This window comes from Carassius auratus, chromosome 13 (genome assembly GCF_003368295.1).
Source record: "Carassius auratus strain Wakin chromosome 13, ASM336829v1, whole genome shotgun sequence".
Taxonomy (NCBI): Eukaryota; Metazoa; Chordata; class Actinopteri; order Cypriniformes; family Cyprinidae; genus Carassius; species Carassius auratus.
In genome coordinates this window covers 666,016-685,305 of record NC_039255.1, presented here as the reverse complement: position 1 = coordinate 685,305, position 19,290 = coordinate 666,016, and the positions used below count along the sequence as shown (strand labels likewise).

At 34.7% G+C, this 19,290-nt stretch overlaps 1 protein-coding gene across 6 annotated transcripts in view; it reads left to right on the top strand.

The window, feature by feature from the left end:
- The window catches only part of adgrb3 (adhesion G protein-coupled receptor B3), a 151,403-nt gene that overhangs the window by 123,446 nt on the left and 8,667 nt on the right, over nucleotides 1-19,290 (top strand). For 5 of the 6 annotated variants that reach the window (XM_026277708.1, XM_026277706.1, XM_026277709.1 and 2 more), the window contains 6 exons: nucleotides 9,632-9,782; nucleotides 14,147-14,216; nucleotides 14,596-14,662; nucleotides 15,137-15,222; nucleotides 15,656-15,754; nucleotides 17,062-17,233. In XM_026277708.1, the coding sequence (XP_026133493.1) occupies nucleotides 9,632-9,782; nucleotides 14,147-14,216; nucleotides 14,596-14,662; nucleotides 15,137-15,222; nucleotides 15,656-15,754; nucleotides 17,062-17,233 (645 nt within the window). The remainder of the gene's footprint in view (nucleotides 1-9,631; nucleotides 9,783-14,146; nucleotides 14,217-14,595; nucleotides 14,663-15,136; nucleotides 15,223-15,655; nucleotides 15,755-17,061; nucleotides 17,234-19,290) is intronic. The other variant, XM_026277707.1, reaches the window with a different exon arrangement.

The following is a 19,290-nucleotide window of genomic DNA, read 5'->3' as shown; positions in this document are numbered from 1 at the left end:
CCATAATTACCTCCGCTCTGTCCAAATCGAAGGCATCAGTACAGCATTTTAAACGGTCAGTGCGTCTGTGTTACCATGACAATAAAATGTCATTCTCCAATGTATCACTGTCTTGCCAGTTCTTTTTGCAGCCATTTGCCACGCTCCAAAGAAGCAATTTAGAGTAATTCCTGCTTCATCGTGCTGGTGAAGAAGATGCATGCGTATTTCAGAGGGTGCAGGTTTTCGCCTCCAGATGGAGGTCTCACATATGACGTGATTGTCATGCGAGGAAGAAGCCCTCAGCCTGCAGCTCCTCTAAATGTTGAGCTGATCTGAAGTCCTGTCAGGACTGATCATACACACTCCCATCTTCCACTTTAATTCCACACTAAATAATTTTTCATTTAGCACAAGGGAGGGTTCAGCATTTCTCCCAAATGACTGCAAATATGCATTTATATCTGCAAATTAAAAATGAAACAATGTTGACCCATCCATAACCATCATTATAAGCAAAATCTGTATTATAGTTCTAATTGCATCAAAGATGTAAAGCATTTCTACTATCCTCCCACAAAATGATTAAGGCGCTGACAACAGTTTAGTCTCCTGTCAGTAATTTAAAATGTGCTTTTCTTTTTCCTGGTGTCTGGATCTTCATAAGTTTAGACTAATGGCAGCTACGAAAAGTAGAAGCCAGACACAAACATGCTTATACATTGTTCTATTGGATTGCAGGTTGTTAGTGAATCAAACACAGGTTTTTGGAAAGAAATACTGAGGACATGCAACAAATAACAAAGAATAGTAGCCATTGATACATACCTGAAACATGGCACAAATATAGACCTTTTGTCATTGTTTTTTGTGGAATAGACCATTTTTGAGACCCATGAGAAATTTCTATGTGTATTCTGCTAGTGTGTGTAGAGTCATTCTGTGCTGTAGTTCTTTTAAGAGACTTAGCCAGACAGACAGAGAGTCTGTGCTTATTCCATTAGCAGCACCTGAAGTGTCTTATGGGGCTCTAGGATTATTAAATGGTGCTCCAAGACTTCCTCTTATCTCTCGCTGCAAGAAAAAGTGCCATTTAATCCAGTGGTGCGTTGTAAAGTATCCGAATGCCAGTATGTAGCTGTCAGTGGAAATGAAACGGCAGAGTTATATGAACCAGACTTGATTCACTTTGAGGCACTGAAAGTTTATTTTCAAGTTAAAGTTGGTCAGTGTTAAAGGAGACTTTTCAAGTACTTCAGCCTTAAGTTATCTTGATGGAGTTTGGATAATTTAATTGAGCAAGATTAAATGTTGCTTTGACAGCCACAGTGTGAATATCTATCTATCTATCTGTCTGTCTGTCTGTCTGTCTGTCTCTCTGACTCTCTGTCTGTCTGTCTGTCTGTCTGTCTGTCTGTCTGTCTGTCTGTCTGTCTGTCGTTTTATCATTTTATCATTCCTTCTTTTGCAACACCAACCACTGTATGTATCTTATTAGTATGACATCTCTTGACAAATGTCTTGTTTTTCTAGTCAAAAATTGCTGTACGATTTTACTTGAATTTCAATACATTTTACAGTTTTTCTCAGTTACTTTGGTGCATTTCTCAAATCAGAAATGAAATTCTGAAAACTACTTGTACAATCTCCACACCGTCTAGTTATTTATACACATCATAAAACCAGTTTCTCATTCTTTTGAACAAGTTGCGATTGCTTTTGTACATTCATGCAATTGATTACGCACATTTACCTGCAGTTTCCTACATTATCAGTTGCTAATGTTGTGTCGCTCAAAATGTATTATATAGTTTTCTGTGCAATAGTCAAGTGAATCTAATGAAGAGAATGTAGATGATAAACCAATGATAAACCATTTCTCTGAAACAGCTCAAAGGTTCATCTCATGAGTCTTCAGTTGGAAAGTTTATACTGTATAGACAGAGGACAACACAAGTGTTACAAATTCTGAAAATTGACTTATTTTCATCTTTGTGCCCATATTTATTTGTCCTTTTCTATATCACAAAGGCATTGTATAGGTTTTTTTTATTATTATTTTTTGGGTCAGACCACTAGTAAAAGTTTAACTGGGAATTCTATCCAGTCTCTTTCAATCAATCAATATATGTGCACATTTTTACGTTTGAAATGGATATATGGCATACATAAGCATATGGCATACTGTTCAACAGTACTGTCATCCAAAACAGTTGCCATAGTTTACATCAGACTGTCTTATCCGTAAACTATGACACAAGGACTTGTCATTCTGAAGGCACTGACATGTTCATTGACACAGATATTTATTTTTGAGAGATGGACTAAGGATTTTGAGCAAGAGACTGGCTTTTGCAGGTAATCCATGGTGTTTTTCTATTTGTTGTTTTGTTTTGAGAAATACACTTACTGTTTTGCAAATCTCAAGGATGATTCGAGAAATGTACCAAAGGGACTGAGAAAAACTGTAATTGTTTCCTAATATTCAAATTGATATTCTGCAATTCAGTTCTGATCCAGCATTTAACTTGAATTCTAAATTTGGCTTTGTACTATGCAAAAACATTTTGAGGTTAGCCAAAATTTGTTGCAAAGACTAATTAATTAGTGTATTTTAACAGAAGATTACAAAACATTTTTGCATAATGTAAACTGATAAACCATTCACAGTAAGATCAGAAAAAGTGCATTACAAAGTAAATAATATTGACTTTAAAGGACAGGAAAAAAAGCATCATGTTGTAGCTGCTTTTTTAAAGAATGATGGTCAGCTTTCCAAAACATTTTTCGATATCTTTTTGCACCAGACCTAAAAATATCATAAAATGATTCTAATCTTCACCTTCAAGACGAGTCTATAATTTAGTGTCTGTATTTATGTGCAACTTCCTTTTGATCACTTGGGGACTTGTTTATCTTCTCAAGTAAGATGTGAGGATATCCCACAGCACCTTTCCACAAACATCAAGGATTTTGATTGGAGAGAACCGTTCCAAATAATGTTGAATTCACATGATGTAAAGCATTCATAATTTAAAACGTACTTCCCTCGCTGAGCTAAAAAAAAAAAAAAAAAAAAATTCCTGTGTAATTTTCATTATGTAAACGATGACAGTAGTAATAGTCCATTCAGTCAGCACTGAAAGAAACTGTAGAAGAAAATGCTGCATGGTTATTTGTGGTATGTATTCTATATATTCTCATATTAAGGAAAGATCGGTGCAACCATAGTTTATGAATTGTTTAGATGCTACTTTTAGTGTCTGTGCTTTTATTTTACCTCACTTGTTGAATAATGGAAAGCAATATATTTGTATTTGGGTGAAGCTGCAGCATTTGTCATAAATATTAATGTAGGAAAGGCATTTATGTCAAAACAGAAGCAATTCTGCTCAAACAGCTGAAGAGTGCTGTTTGTTTCAGGGTAGATGTGGGGAGTATGTAACATTAATTGGCGAGGAGAAAAGCATTTCCAGGCAATAATCTTGACAGAGTTGGAATAAATAGTTGTTAAAACGAGATATTGTACTACATTTCAAGAGTGTAATGAAGGCAGGATCACTGAAATATCCAGACTAGGAAAAAGGACCATTTAAAGGATATTGCTTTCTTTTGCATAATGAGTCTGGCTTAAATAGCCTGCATATCAGCATCATGCCAGTTTGACTCTTAGCTATGCCTTATAGCATCAACACTTCCTCTACATTGTGCTGATTTGTGAAAGCACTGAACTATTAACAAGCATCCACTGCTAGCAGAGATTTGGTATCAGTGTATAGTGGCTTAGATTTTAGCCTGTTCCTTACAGAATATGGTTTCAGAAGACTTGGAATATAGTGAGTATGGACTACGTTGGCTGAGCTGTTGAATAATTCCATAAAATTCAGAATATCTAATATCTAAAGTTTTGATTTGTGTTTTGACGCCCTCTTTATTACTTAATAAATTTAGCTACTGAGGAAAATGATCTATGTCAGTAGTGAATTAATGACTTTGGTAATTATGCAAATGTTTAAATTATTTTATGAAGTCCGTCCTACTATCAGAGGTTTATTTCAGTTGGTAGTATCTCATGTGCAGAGTGCAGTGACCTTGTATTCCCAATCAATATTTGGTTTTAAATTACTTAGATGCTATATATTATTTTTATTATTATTCATGGAATCATTTAATCACATCTTCAGAGAGAATATTAAAGCTGCCTCGAAGAATCGTCTGAAATGAAAGGATTCTGTGTTGATAAGAAACCATGACGGATGACTCATGGATCAAATCATTGCACTTAAAGGCAAGGATTTGAATGCTTCTGACACATCAACCACTTTGATGATCAGTAGAGATAGATTTCAATAATAATAACAATAATAATAAAAATTCTTTAATTGGTTTTATCTATAACTTTGCCTTGGGGTGAAATGAGTGAGTCATTTTAGTGTTTGAACAGCTGAATGATAAATAATTAATGACAGCTTAATGGGCAAACTGACCTACTGCACTGACAAACTTATGACACTGGCATCTGTAGATATTATCTGGGGTGGTATATCCCCCACAGTATTTTAGTTAAGTAGCTTTGTGAAGAACACAGTATTCTTTAAATATTTTCTGACAGCTTGGTTCCTGCACAATATGTGATGTGATAGAATGCTGTTAATGCATTCCTGTACACTGAAAACCAAGAGAGCAGAGCTGTTTAAAGTATCACCATGAAGTTTAAGATGACAATTGTTTTAAGGGAAATTAAATCTTTAGGCACCTCACAATACGATTTGGATTCAGGGAGTAAGGATCTGATTCCAAAATGACTGACAATGCATCTCAAGCTTTTAACAACATGGAGTTTTAATTGTATTTTTTTGTGTGTGTGCATTTCATTGGTGCACAGTTACAGTAAAGTTACATTTGATCTAAAATTATTATTATTATTTATTAGAAAGTAATCACCCACTTTAAAATAATCACTTTCTTTTGTTGCTTTTCAGCCTTAAGACTGACACAGTTTTTGTATTATCCAACTGTATCTTTCCTCAGTGCAACTTATAACATCCAAGTAAAAGATATAACACCAACATGTAAAAATAAATAAATAACTAAACGGTTGGGAAAATGATTAAAGAGTCAAATTATTTGGCCTCAGCATCAAACGATATGTCTGGTGAAAATTCATTACAGCTCACCATCCAACAAACAGCATTCCTAAAGTAAAGCATGGAGGTGGTGATATCCTGTTATGGGCTGTTTCTCTGCAGCAGGGACTGGAGCACTTATCAGGAGAGAAGGAAAAATTGATCGGGCAAAATACCGTCAAATTCTTGAGGAAAATCTGCCACAAATCTCACCATCAAATTTAACTGAACTTGAGCAGTTCTGCAAAGAAGAGAGGGTAAATATTGCAGTCTAGATGTACAAAGTTAGTAGAGACATCTCCCAACAGACTAAAGGCTGTAATTAAAGCAAAAGGTGATTCAACAAAACACTTACACCAGGGGGTGATCCTCTTTTCAACTCTGATTGTCTATTTTTTATTTATTACTTTTATTTAATATTTCTCATAATTTACAGCACATTATGTAGGCTCATTTATTTTCAGATTTTTCAACCATTTTTGCAACCTAAACTAAGTGTCCGGAAGCTTATTGAAGTGAGTTAGCATTACACCAGAGAGTCATGAAATGTATGAAAATGTCCATGTATGAAAATGAACTTGCAAACCTTATAGTTAATGTCTTGAACCCTCCCTGGCCTCACGCTCACATATATGAATCCCAGCAGCACACAACAGCATGGGCCCTTTGACATCATCGCGCGCCTCCCTTTACTTCAGCTATGGTGTACTTTACTGTTCTCTTGAACTTCCTCTGTTGCCATGGCTACAGACACAGTGGGCTCAATATCTCCCAGCAATTTGCCTTTGTAAAGGGCAGGGTGTACTCAGGATTTTAGCTGAGGCTGTGTGCCACCCCCTCCACTTCCTCTGCTGCCCAGCTCTTCAGGCAAACCCACATGCATACAGATATAGTACATTTGGTACTTATAGATACAAGTCAAATTCCCACTCAGGTTAGGTGCTTTTGGTGTCATATGCCTTCAATTACCTTCATATGTGATCTAAATTCATTTGAGTATCTCTGTCTGAGGTTATCTACATAAGTGGTCAAAATATTTTTTGTAGAAATTGTAATGTTTGCAAAATAAGTTTCTTATGCTCACCAAGGCTGCATTTTTAATATCAAAAATACAGTAAAAATAGTGATATTTTGATCAGTACTGTTTAAAATACATGTTTTCTGTAAAATGTAACTTTGTCCTGGGATGGCAAAGCTGAATTTTTATTTGCCATTACTCTAGTCATTACTTTAGTGACACACGGGCCTTCAGAATATATATATATATATATATATTGTATTGTGCTTGCCCATTAACCAGCAGTAATAAACACAGCCTAAACAGTCATGCAAGCTACTTAAGAGTGTCAATCATTACTATGTTTATAGTAGTTAATTTATGCTCTGTGTGGCATAAGTGTTTCTTCATCAGTGATTAGCAGTTGCCCATATGGTCGTGAGGTCCTGCGGTGACATGCATGTGCCATGAGCCTCATCACCTCCCATCTCATTTGCTAAGCAGCTAGCATTAGTTAGGAAATAGAATGAAATGCATCCAGTGCCTAGAAATGAAAAAAGGAAAACAGTTTTGATTGGAATTGGTACATGTATTTAGCTCTTCATTGGTGCTAGTGTCTCTGAAAATGTGGTGTTGAGATCCAGTTGTAAGTGTCTTAAAGTATCTACCTCTAATTTAAAGGAAATCCAAACAGAGATAGGTGTTCATGTAAGTGTGACATTTTTGTTGAAAGGCTGTGGCTTTGCATTTAGCACACACTTACCGAGGCTTCATTTATTTGAGAAAAAATACAGTAAAAGCAGTAATATTCTGAAATATTATTTTAATTTAAAATAGCTGCTTTCTATTTTTTTGTATTTTAAAATGTAAATGTGATTTATTCCTGTGAGGACAAAACTGATCTTTCAGCAGCCATTAATCCAGTCTTCAGTATAACATGATCCTTCAGAAATCAAAATAATGATTATATGCTGATTTGGCATTCAAGAAACATTGATTTTATTTGTACTTATTTTTATCAGTGTTTTTATTTTTGCAACAATCTTTTGACTAATTAAATGCATCGTTGCTAAATAAAAGTATGATTTTAGTATGAAAGTAAGTCTTTCTGACCCCAAATTTTAGAACAGAAGTAGATCAATATAAAAATGACCCAAAAAAAGCCACAGAAGTTGTAGAGTAATAGTAGAGCCGGGGTGTTTTCTCTGGGTCAGTCTGAATTAATCAGTCTGAATTAAGAATATAATGGCTTTAATGGGGAAAGACTAATTTAAAAAGTAAGCAAACAACACTTAGATATAAACACTTAGATATAAATAAGACTTGAAATTGCCTGAAAACATGATCTGTGGGAGTTTTTAGCGAGTAATCAGATTGGTGAAATCTAAGGTAAATCTCAGTTACTGTGACTAATATTTACCTAGCTTTGATGACTGATGATCCAAAAAAATCCAAAATAGTTAAAAGTTAATTATTAATTAGAATAGCTGAACATAAATTCACGAATAAAATATATTGTTCAAATTGTTACTGCCTTGATTTATGATTTTGGAATAAATGTAAAATGCTTAAAAATGCTAACTTGATTAGATTTATACTTGGTTTTAATAAATAAAATATTGATTACGTTAACAATAAAAATAAAAAAAGATATAAAACAAAACTTTCTGATAGTATAAGTAATGTTTATTTCACCTAGAAAATGTGACTGGGACATGACTTTGCATTTGATTAAAAACTTTGCCTCCTCATTTCAGAACACCACTGTTGTATAGACTGATTAATAGAGAAGACACAGTGGTGTTGGCAGTTTACTTTTTCCTTTTACAGTGTTACATAAACAGAGGCAACAGTGAAAGTAAAAACCGTCCACAGACAAGTAGGCCATAATGCCCTTCTACTTCTAGAGGTCAAGTAACAGTGCATGTAAAAGGGAACATTGGTCCAGGAGGTCATCTGGTTTAGACGCTCACTGGCTGTGAACTTCAAACTGAATCTCTCAGAATCATGTATGAACTCACGAAAGCTGATTACTGAGAAATTGTGGTTTTATGGCAGCGTGAGAGAGCTCATCAGTATCCGGTGTCCGATTGCATGCTGCCAGCTGATCCGTTTTCACAGCATTCGTCCTGGCCGCATCAGGTGGACTGGGAGCAGGTGGAAGCAGGGACTTCATTATGTCCCGTCCAGCTAGTCTCTGACTCATGTCAGCTATGCGCTCATGTCAGCTATGCTCCCAACTCTTTTCTGTGCCATGAGCACCCAGGCTCTCCCTGTGTCAGATTCGCTTTATTGGCGGCTAGCCGGTGGGTGGATTTGTCTTCAAGTTCACCACCCTTAATATGTTTTAACAAAGTAAGATTCATAAAATTTCTAAAGTGAGTATTATATATTTCTAATTATGCCCTTCTCTAAAATATGAACATGTGAATGTAAGTGGCATGAAACTTTCATTTGTCAAATGTGGTGGGAACCCCGGTTTTAGGAGGAGAGAGGTGTTTTTGTCACATGCTGGTCGTCCCAGTCATAATGGATTTGCATGGAACACGTTGACTGCCAAATTCAGTGAGGAAGATACTCATTTGGTGAGAAAGATGGTAATATTTTGTGGTTTTGGTGCAGAAGTCATTTCTCTGACTGCTCACTGTTGTTGACAAAGTGTTGAGAAGGTCTGGAGCGCATATGTTCTCATTGCAGCGAGATTTCCTAGATTTGGATTTAGAAGCATGAGATGTTGGTAGATAGATAGATAGATAGATAGATAGATAGATAGATAGATAGATAGATAGATAGATAGATAGATAGATAGATAGATAGATAGATAGATAGATAGATTGATTGATTGATTGATAGATAGATAGATAGATAGATAGATAATATTCTAATATTCTGCTCAAGAAAGATTTCTTGTTATCAATATTAAACAGATATGCTGCTTAATTTTTGGGAAAACCATGATACTTTTTTTCAGGAATCTTTGATGAATAGAAAGTTCAAATCCACAGCACTTACTTGAAATATATATATTGCACTTGATATTTAACAATTTAATGCATACTTGCTAAATAATACCTACAAGTATCTACAAGACCACATTTCTACAACCCAGTGCATACCATCAAACTGCCCAGCCCTTTATGATGGTCTAGACAAGTCTGGAGTGAAACATGTTATCTGTCTGCAATGTTGTTGTTGTTTTTTAGTAAAACTTTTCATGACACTTTGAATGAAAACCAAAGGGAGTAGATGAAATGAGGGATCCATTATTTTGTATTTTTGTATCTTGATTTTCAATCATGCTGGTTTCAGTGAGTTTCGGATTTATTCCTTGTGATTTTAATTAATTTAAATGAGGGAAATTAAGTACTTTTTATCCAACCTTAGCCTCAGTCAATGTTATATTCCACTGACAGTCCAAAAACACTCATTTAGACTTGTTTCAAATGTTTCATTTAGACTTATTAGAATGTTTCAAAGTGTTTTACCAGTTCCTTCTCTCTCTCTCTCTCTCTCTCTGTTAAATGGATAGGGCATATGCACGATGACAACTGCATTTCTGCACTTCTTTTTCCTGGCATCCTTCTGCTGGGTTTTGACAGAAGCTTGGCAGTCCTATATGGCTGTAACGGGGAAAGTTCGGACCAGGCTCATCCGGAAACGCTTCCTCTGCCTGGGATGGGGTGAGTGCTTGGATGTCCATAACACTTACAGTATCTTTACATCTCTCCCTCTTTCGTTCTCTCAGTCTCTATTTGTTCACTATTTGAAATTTTTTACTGCTCGATCATCATCATGCAGACGGTATGTACTTCTCAAATGTGGACGATGTGAGTGGGTAATTTTTAAATATCATCTGGTATGTTCCATACCTCCCCAGGATTTCTTATACAGGACCACTTTACACACATCTAATTGATTACAGAAGAGCTAACACTCATCCCTCCAGTTACCTAGCAACAAACAAGGCTCTCTCTTTCCATCAGTGCAGTGTTTTGCTTTGTGCAGAGCAAAAAGACAAGACAGAAGAAGATAGACAAATACAGATATGTGAACCGTTTATTAGTTTGGCTGTTCTGATAAACACTGATGGTGGATTAATTAAATTATTGGCATCCATTAAATGTTTATTGTATGCATCAGTCGTACAGTGGTTGTTTTTAAAAAGACTCGAGATTTTAGATCTATATGGTTATGTGCCACTCATAAGTGGTTTGTGTTCAGTATCTCAGAGCTTAATGGCGGTGGAATTCATAAATGATGTCTGCTCTCAAATGAACTTGTTGCTCCTGCTTTTGTATCAGTCCATGACTTCATTGCCATAACAACAGTTGCTAAGCAGTGAATAGACCAGACAAAAATAATAAATAAAGGACGCCAGCAGCCACCTTCCAGATCATTATACCTCTGTTAATGTCTACCTCTAGCATGACACGACACGCTTATTATTTATTGATATGCAATAATATATATATATATATATATATATATATATATATATATATATATATATATATATATATATATATATATATATATATATATAGTACAGACCAGAAGTTTGGAAACATTACTATTTTTAATGTTTTTGAAAGAAGTTTCTTCTGCTCATCAAGCCTGCATTTATTTGATCAAAAATACAGAAAAAACTGTAATATTGTGAAATATTATTACAACTTAAAACAATAGTTTTCTATTTGAATATACTTTAATAAATAATTTATTCCTGTGATGCAAAGCAGAATTTTCAGCATCATTACTCCAGCCTTCAGTGTCACATGTAACATCCAGTCTATCACATGATCATTTAGAAATCATTCAAATATTCTGATTTATTATGAGTGTTGGAAACAGTTCTGCTGTCTAATATATTTGATGAATAAAAGATTAAAAATAACTGCATTTATAAAAAAACAAAATCTAATAATATATATTCTAATAATATATTTTCTTTACTATTACTTTTTAGCAATTTAACACATTCTTGCTGAACAAAAATTACTGATTTTTTTTTAAAAAAAAAAAAGAAAGAAAGAACAAAAAATTACTGACCCAAAATTACTGACCAGTAGTGTATATTGTTATTACAAAATATTTATATTTTAAAAACATAGCTTTTTTTTTTTTTTTTACTTTTTATACATATCCTAAAAAAGTATCACATGTTCTGAAAAAATATTAAGCAGCAGAACTGTTTCCAACTTTGATAATGAATCATCATATTAGAATAATTTCTAAAGGATCATGTGATAATGATCCAAAAAATTCAGCTTTGCATCACAGTTATTATAAATTGTAATAATATTTCACAATATTACATTTTTTTCTGTATTTTTGATAAAATAAATGCAGGCTTGATGAGCAGAAGAACTTCTTTCAAAAACATAAAAAATAGTAATGGTTCAAAACTTTTGGTCTGTACTGTGTATATATATATATATATATATAAATATATTGTATAAATAATTGTAAAATATTATTAGTAAATATTTGAAATAATTGTTATTTAGACGATTATATATGATTAAATGTGTAAACCAAAAATATAAAGCAGCACAACTTAAAATAAATAAATAAATAAAAATAAGTTTTTAACTCTGAATGTTTTATTGTAAACAACTGTACAGTAATGTTTTTTGTTAATTTAGTGGTCTGATAAAAGCTTTTCAAGTGAAATGTTTTCTCTTTTTGCTAGATAAATGGTGTCCTCAGTGTAGAAGTACTAATCTGAAACATCTGTTAAGGATCAAAAACCAACAGCTTCGTTTCCTTAATTGCATGGCCCTTATTCAGGTCATAGGAACACAAGAGGCACGTCGTTCTCGCTATCTAGCAGGCTATGTTGTGTTTGTTCAGCTGAACTATAAATCCACAGGTATAAATTGTATCTGTGATGGAACAACCATATCATCACGGACAGTTTCCAGTTGAAATACATTAATCCTTCTCAGATACGCTTTCTTTTTTGGTCCATCCGGAGGCTAATGTTAACTTTGTGGTACAAACAGTGGTGCTGTGTGCACTGCAGTGTGCTTTCAAATTGGTTGAGGATGAAACTGCTTGGTGGATAGGGGCGGAGTTTCGTTTAGACTCAACAAGGGGAGGGGGGCACCACAAGAGCCCTCGCTGGTTCTTCAGACAAGCTGATTGCATCAATAAATTTAGCCACCAGTGAGAGAGGGACGGTGTTAATATTCAGATCACGGGACAGTGGCAGGAGCAGAAAGAGCCCTTTCATAATGGCAGTCCTGCTTAAGACAAGCAAAGATGAGAGACAGAGAAATAGAGAGTGAAGATTGGAAAGATAGCAGATATGATATTATTATTATTATTATTATTATCAGCCCAAGACCTGTTTGATCGTTTCAGCCTCTCTGTTCAAAATCTGTTGTACTAATTGCATTTCACATGCTGGGTTTAGTGTAAAACTCCAGGGATTCTTATTAGATTGTTTACCTGCTCTCATTTCACAAACAATTTAGAATTGTATTGTGTCTTGAATACCTGATGTGCTTCTGAAAGCCTAAAGTCATGTTTGTTAAGGGAAGAAGCATTTACTATTGCTAATACTAGGGCTTTGCGATATTAAAGAAAAACGCGATATGTGATACATTGTTAAAAAATGTGATATTCGATATTTGAAATGCAATACGATATAGCTTAAGTGTTTAAAATAAATTTCAATTATATTTTTAAATATTTAAACATGAAAATTAAATAACCAATTTGTTTCACATTCTTTCTTGGAAAAGAAAGAATCACTAACTTCGGAAGTGACCAGCAGTGTTTTAGCAGTACATAAAAAGTAATGTCACAAATCAGAAGCTTTTTCTTTATATATATATATATATATATATATATATATATATATATATAATAATTGTAACTTTGCTTTCCATACATTTTAAGTACTTTTTCATATACCTCTGCAAAAACTATAGTCTGAGAAAGTAAAAAAAAAAAATAATAATAATTTACAAGCATAGATAAAATAAACAGTAGTATTCAGGTACAGAAATGTAAAAATTAACACTGCATTGTAAAATAACACTGCATTGTGTTCACTGTATGAATTAAATTTAGATTAAACTTTGTTATAGCTGTTTTGTTGTTTGATTAACATTAGTGACATATTCAGCAGCATGTATTTATATACTGCTTTCCCTTTCAATCCGACTGCACTGATCCAGTATAGTGATACACATCCGGTTTCTTTCTCAGCGGTTTACATTCATTTATAACATAACTGACTCAGTTTACGAGAATGATCACTGAGATGGGTACTGTCGACATAATTCTGTGTGTATGCGTGTCTGTTCAAACATGAGGAGAAGCGAAAGACGAATCAACTCAGGGTTCGCACTGTCTGTGTGTATGGGCACGCACATGCACATGTGCTGCAGAACTGAAAAGACACTGTTTGAGATGTGGCTTGTGCACGAGCTTCAGGTGTGAGTCAGACAGCAAGACGAGACGGCAAAGAGTCGTTTCCTGCAAGTTATTGCACTTAACTCTTTTTAACATCAAGCAGTTCTCTGCTATATTTGTCAGACTAAAACTTTTTGATTTAAGTAGCCTATTATTAAAATGATTCAGATATTGCATGCCCTTGCGATATGCATATTTTGATATTCACATTTGCAATATTTAGATAATTTCAATATATCGTGCAGCCCTAGCTAATACTCTCAGTTAATACAACTATTTGAAATTGAAATGTTACATTGTACACACGTATTATATATATATAAGCAATTTTTTTATATACAATGCAATTTATATTTTATATAATTATATTATAGAAAAATGATATGCAATTTGAATGTCAGCCGTTTATCACTTTTCAAAGGAATAAATCAGCCACAAACTATCCTTTATATCCTTTAGCATCATAGCAGCTGGTTTTGCATGGACAAGCAGCACTCGTATTAGTTTCTTTTCATTCTTCACCTCCTACTGGAGCTACTGTACATATTCTGTGAATGTCTCCAACCCTGAAGGATTACCCAGTATGTGGCTTTTAATCATTCATATGTCTCTTTTGAAGGATTACCTGCTTTAGTGGTCGCTATCTCAATGGGATTCACAAAAGCTAAAGGATACGGGACACCCCAATAGTAAGACAACCTTTTTTCTTCTTCTTTGTTGTTTATGCTTACCCAGAAAACTTACAAGACCCTGCACATAGCCCATGAAAATCTTTCCAATTAAAACAGTAGTATGAAGTAATGACTCAGAGCCATGAGATTGCAACAGTCCCACCTAGTTCTCCCGAGGATACTTGGGAATAAACAGTGTTTTAAGATCTCTTTAGAGTTCTTGTTCCATACTAAAAGTCTCCCATGTGGAACCATGACATATGCCACCAGATCCCCAGACACTCAAGGATGATACGACTGTGTACTGCCATGCCCCATTAAGTTGATGCCGGATGTTAAATTTGTATGCAAGATTTGCTGATATTTGTTTTTTGTGTGTGTGTGTGTGTGCTTGCAGCTGTTGGCTATCTCTGGAAGGTGGTCTTCTCTATGCATTTGTGGGACCTGCTGCTGCAGTGGTGCTGGTAATTTTACACTTTGTTTATTTACAGTCATTTACCAGTCTTAACTACACACACCAGTGCCTTTATAATGTTTTATGTCATTTACTGAACTAGTCCGCCGTGCCAACATTGATATAGAAAATTGCCTCACTTCATCGTAGTACGGTTTGAAGATTGTGATCCCAGTCATTTATATGCACCATTAAGCAGTTTATTTCTAGGCTGAATCAAGATTTAATGGTGGCACAGATTCACACTGCCATGCATCTACACAATACAAAACAGTAGATTTATATCTATATTGTTGCATTTTTAAAGTCTAGCTTGAAGGTAGTTGTAAAATTCTCAAGTGCATTGGAAAACACTTTCATTTTTTATGTTCAAAGAAAGCTTTCACGTTTAGTCATTACTAAAGACTTGCTTGAGCCCTGTTGTTAATTTTCTGCAGTTTGATGAGGTCGGGCCCTGACAGTGCTACTGTGTGTCTGGTTACAGGTTAACATGGTGATTGGTATTCTAGTGTTTAATAAACTGGTTTCAAGAGATGGGATCCTGGATAAGAAACTAAAACACAGAGCAGGGTAAGTGCCAATCAACTACATCTCACAAACACATATATATATATATATATATATGAAAAATGTCAAACTCATAAATTTTCTAAGCAGCATGCTAACACCAAACTGTATTGGAATCAACTGTGAGCTTCATGCTAAAATGCTTTAAAAGATAGTTGCCTATGTTGACAGTAGGCTGCAGACCTCATTAGGTTTGGGAATAGAGCTAAAGTGTCAGAGTATGACAAAACTGCAGAAAAAGGGAGCCTCATCCCAAATTTACATTAGTTGAGCCAATACAATTATTTCCATTCCAGTCCAGTTGCTCAGACTAACAGATTACAATTCTGGTGCTACTATAGGTGCAGAAATCTGCCTCCACCTCTGCTTTGGTACAGTCAGGCCACCATGTAAATACATTCCCTTTGTGTTGTCTGGTTATTTGGCTGTTCTGCAGGCAGATGAGCGAGCCCCATACTGGATTAACTTTAAAATGTGCCAAATGTGGCATCGTCTCAACTTCTGCTTTATCAGCAACAACGGCCAGCAACGCCATGTAAGTGCCCACCGATGCCTCAGCAGATCGATTATGCTGATTAAGCTGCATGCAAGAGTGTGCGTGTGACTTTATGCGTGTGTGTACTTCCCCTTGCCTCAGGAAAGGAGATTTGTGGAGGTGTTAAATGGACAGCTGGCTCTTGTTCTTTGTCTGTGATATGTTGACAACACTCTATTGGAACAATGTGTTGGTTGTTGTGTGCTCCTAGACTCATTTATGTGCTGATGGCAATTAATGAAAATTTGGGCATGTGCATGCTTTCATTTGGAACAAAGTGCACCTATCTCCTCTTCATCATGTTTGTTCTTTAAAGCTCAACATTAGTCTTCTGTAAAGTAAAAATCCCCATTATTTTCTCCATAGAGAAACAATATTTTACAATACCATATAAAACTTTCTAGACAGACCAACCTTGAGATCTGAAGTAAAGCAATGTCAGAAGCCACAAGTTTAACTAGTATGTAAAATATTCCAATAATAGTAAATTTGTATTTATTTTATTATGATCATTGCAATACAGTTTAATAAAATTAATATTTTAGATTATATTAATTGATTTTATACTTGTAGTCAATGACTAGCATATTTTATTTTATTTTATTATAAAAAATATGTAGTAGTATGAGTAGTAGTAATTACAGTAATAACAATAACAACATCAACAATAATAATTATAATAGTTTTTTAGTTATTTTATATCTGTAGTCATTGACTGGTATTTTAAAGTATTTTATTACTGCAATAAAATGTAACAGTAATAATAATAATAATATTAATAAACAAGAATGTTGTATTTTATACAATGGTCTGTATGCAAGTCAGTTTAATCACCATTCTATATTAATACACTGCTTTCTTTTATGTGCAATAACACACACATCACTTGCACAGAGAGAGAGAGAGAGAGAGATTGCGCATTAAAAACTTGTCAATAGTGGCAAATGACATGGTATGAGCAAGATAATGCACGGCTAGCATATCCCTTACTTATACTTGTTGTCAGTGACTAGTCATATGTTATGAGTAATTCCTTTTCGCATAAACTAATTGAATTGTCTTTTATCTTTTTCAGATTTTCATTTACTTTTTTGTTATTCAAATCAAAGACTGTAATGTTATGATTCATCTCAGAGCTGGATGGTTTGTTCAAGGCTTAGAGCTTGTCATACATTTTTTTTTTTTTTTTTTTTTTATGCCTTTGGAGAAAATGAATGGGTAAAAATACTTTTGGGACAAAGGCCAAAAAATTATATTTTGTTGTTGTTGTTCAGTCCACTATCTCTCTCTCTCTCTCTCTGTCTCAGGGCCTCCCTGTGGAGTTCCTGTGTCGTTCTGCCTTTATTAGCTCTCACCTGGATGTCTGCGGTGCTGGCCATGACGGACAAACGCTCAATTCTATTCCAGATCCTCTTCGCGGTCTTTGACTCCCTGCAAGGCTTTGTCATAGTCATGGTCCACTGTATCCTCAGAAGAGAGGTAGGGCTGGATCCATTATAATCCCTTACTTTTTGTTCTCTTTTCCTTCAGCATTTCAGCAAACTGTCTTTAATTTTTTTTTAAGCTTATTCTACGCCTTGTCCAGTCTTACTTTAAGGGATAAATATGAATATTCTGATATAATTTACTCCCCATCATGTTGTTCCAAACCTGGATGACCTTCTTGCTTCTGTGAAACAAAAAAATATATATTTTTATACATTTAAAGAAAACCACATTCAGAAGAGCCAAACTCACCCTTAAAATCTCTCTGATAATACCTACTCCTCTAAAATAACTCTCCTGTTGGATTGACATAAACATTTTTTTTTTTAATCTCATTTAAAATGTTATTTAGATATCACATCCACTGGTACCCATTCTGGTTTGTAACAGCCACTTTCCAGGACCAATTAAAACCAAATCCCTACATGTTTCTACTAGGGTTGGACCAATACATGATGGCACCATCCATCGTCGATGGCTGATAGACATCACGATGTTGAACTGGCATCATGTACCCCCCCGCCCCTTTTTGAATGCATGATCACTTTGTAGTTTCACTATCACTTTCGAGATTTGTGATCACACGTACTCTGCTTACACTATGGAGCAGCAGTACTTACCACACATTTTAAAAGATGATATGTTTGTTGGTGGTACTGAGAGTCTGAAAATCATTCGCATCATCCTCAGTTAGTAAACGTTAGTTGTTTTCCCTTGTATGGTCTCACACTTCGGGCACACATCCCCAATCCCCCCAACCAACCCCCATCGCGATGTTTCACTGTAGACTTCGTCCGATGGCAAATTTGAAGAGATTTCCCATCCCTAGTTCCTACCTCGTTTAACATCTGGTTTCACAGAAGTGGGTTGCGAATGATACTTTAAATAGTTGGATGTCCTTTTTTCCCCCTACAGTAAACATTCTGGTAATTTCAGTGAACATAGTTCAGTTTATTTTTTTTTTGTTTAGTTTATTTGAGCTGTTCAGAATCATGGTTGTTAAAGAAGTCATAAACTTCTAAAAAAAAGGAGTAGGCTGAAACAAGGAAGCTTATATGCGCCTACCCCTATGTACAATACTCTCAGTACCCATGGATTTCACATTTGTATTCCCAATTGTAACTCAATAAATAACACTGCATTTGACAATATATATTACATTGATAAGGTTACCATAAAATGTGCAAAATTCAAGTATATCATTTTCATACCCAGGCACACATCACCACGAGCGTACACCTGTTTATGAGTTACATTTCCAACCATACTATCAGTAATATGGACGTTACAAATTGCAGCATTTGAAATGGTTAGAGCTTGTTGAACATAAAAAGAAGGATGAAAGGAATGTGTTGCTATATTTCATTTGGCTGGCTTCTGAATTTTTTTACACTTTTTTTTTTGATAAGTTTACTGAATAGTTTAATCAGCAGAGACACATTAAATGGATCAAAAGTGACAGTACAGAGATTTAAAAGTTTACATAATGTTTCTGTTTCAAATAAATCCTTTTCATCAAAGAATCCTCAAAAAATGGATTGCTTTCACAGTAATATTAAGCAGCTCAACTGTTTTCAAAACTGACAATAATAAGAATTGATTCTTAAGCAGCAAATCAGCATATTAGATTTATTTCTGAAGGATCGTGTGATACTGATGACTGGAGCAATGGCTGCTGAATATTTAGCTTTGCCATCAAAAAAATAAAATATATTGAAATACAAAAGTCAATTTTAAATTTTACAAATATTTCACAAATAAATCCAGTCTGGCTGAGATTTTTTTTCCAAACCCAAAATTTCAGATCCTGAAGCAATGTGCTCTACTGAATTGTTTTGTGCACTAGCATATACTTTCATATGGAGCCCCACACGACATGCAAGAAAAAATAAATAAATTGTGCACGTGATTTACTAATCTGTTCCCACAATGAACTAAAATGTGCACACAATTACTATTGCATTCCCTCAGTTTACTATTGTGTTCCCTCGATTTGCACATGATTTAGCAAATCGAGGGAACGAATTAGTAAATTGGTGCACTATTTTTAA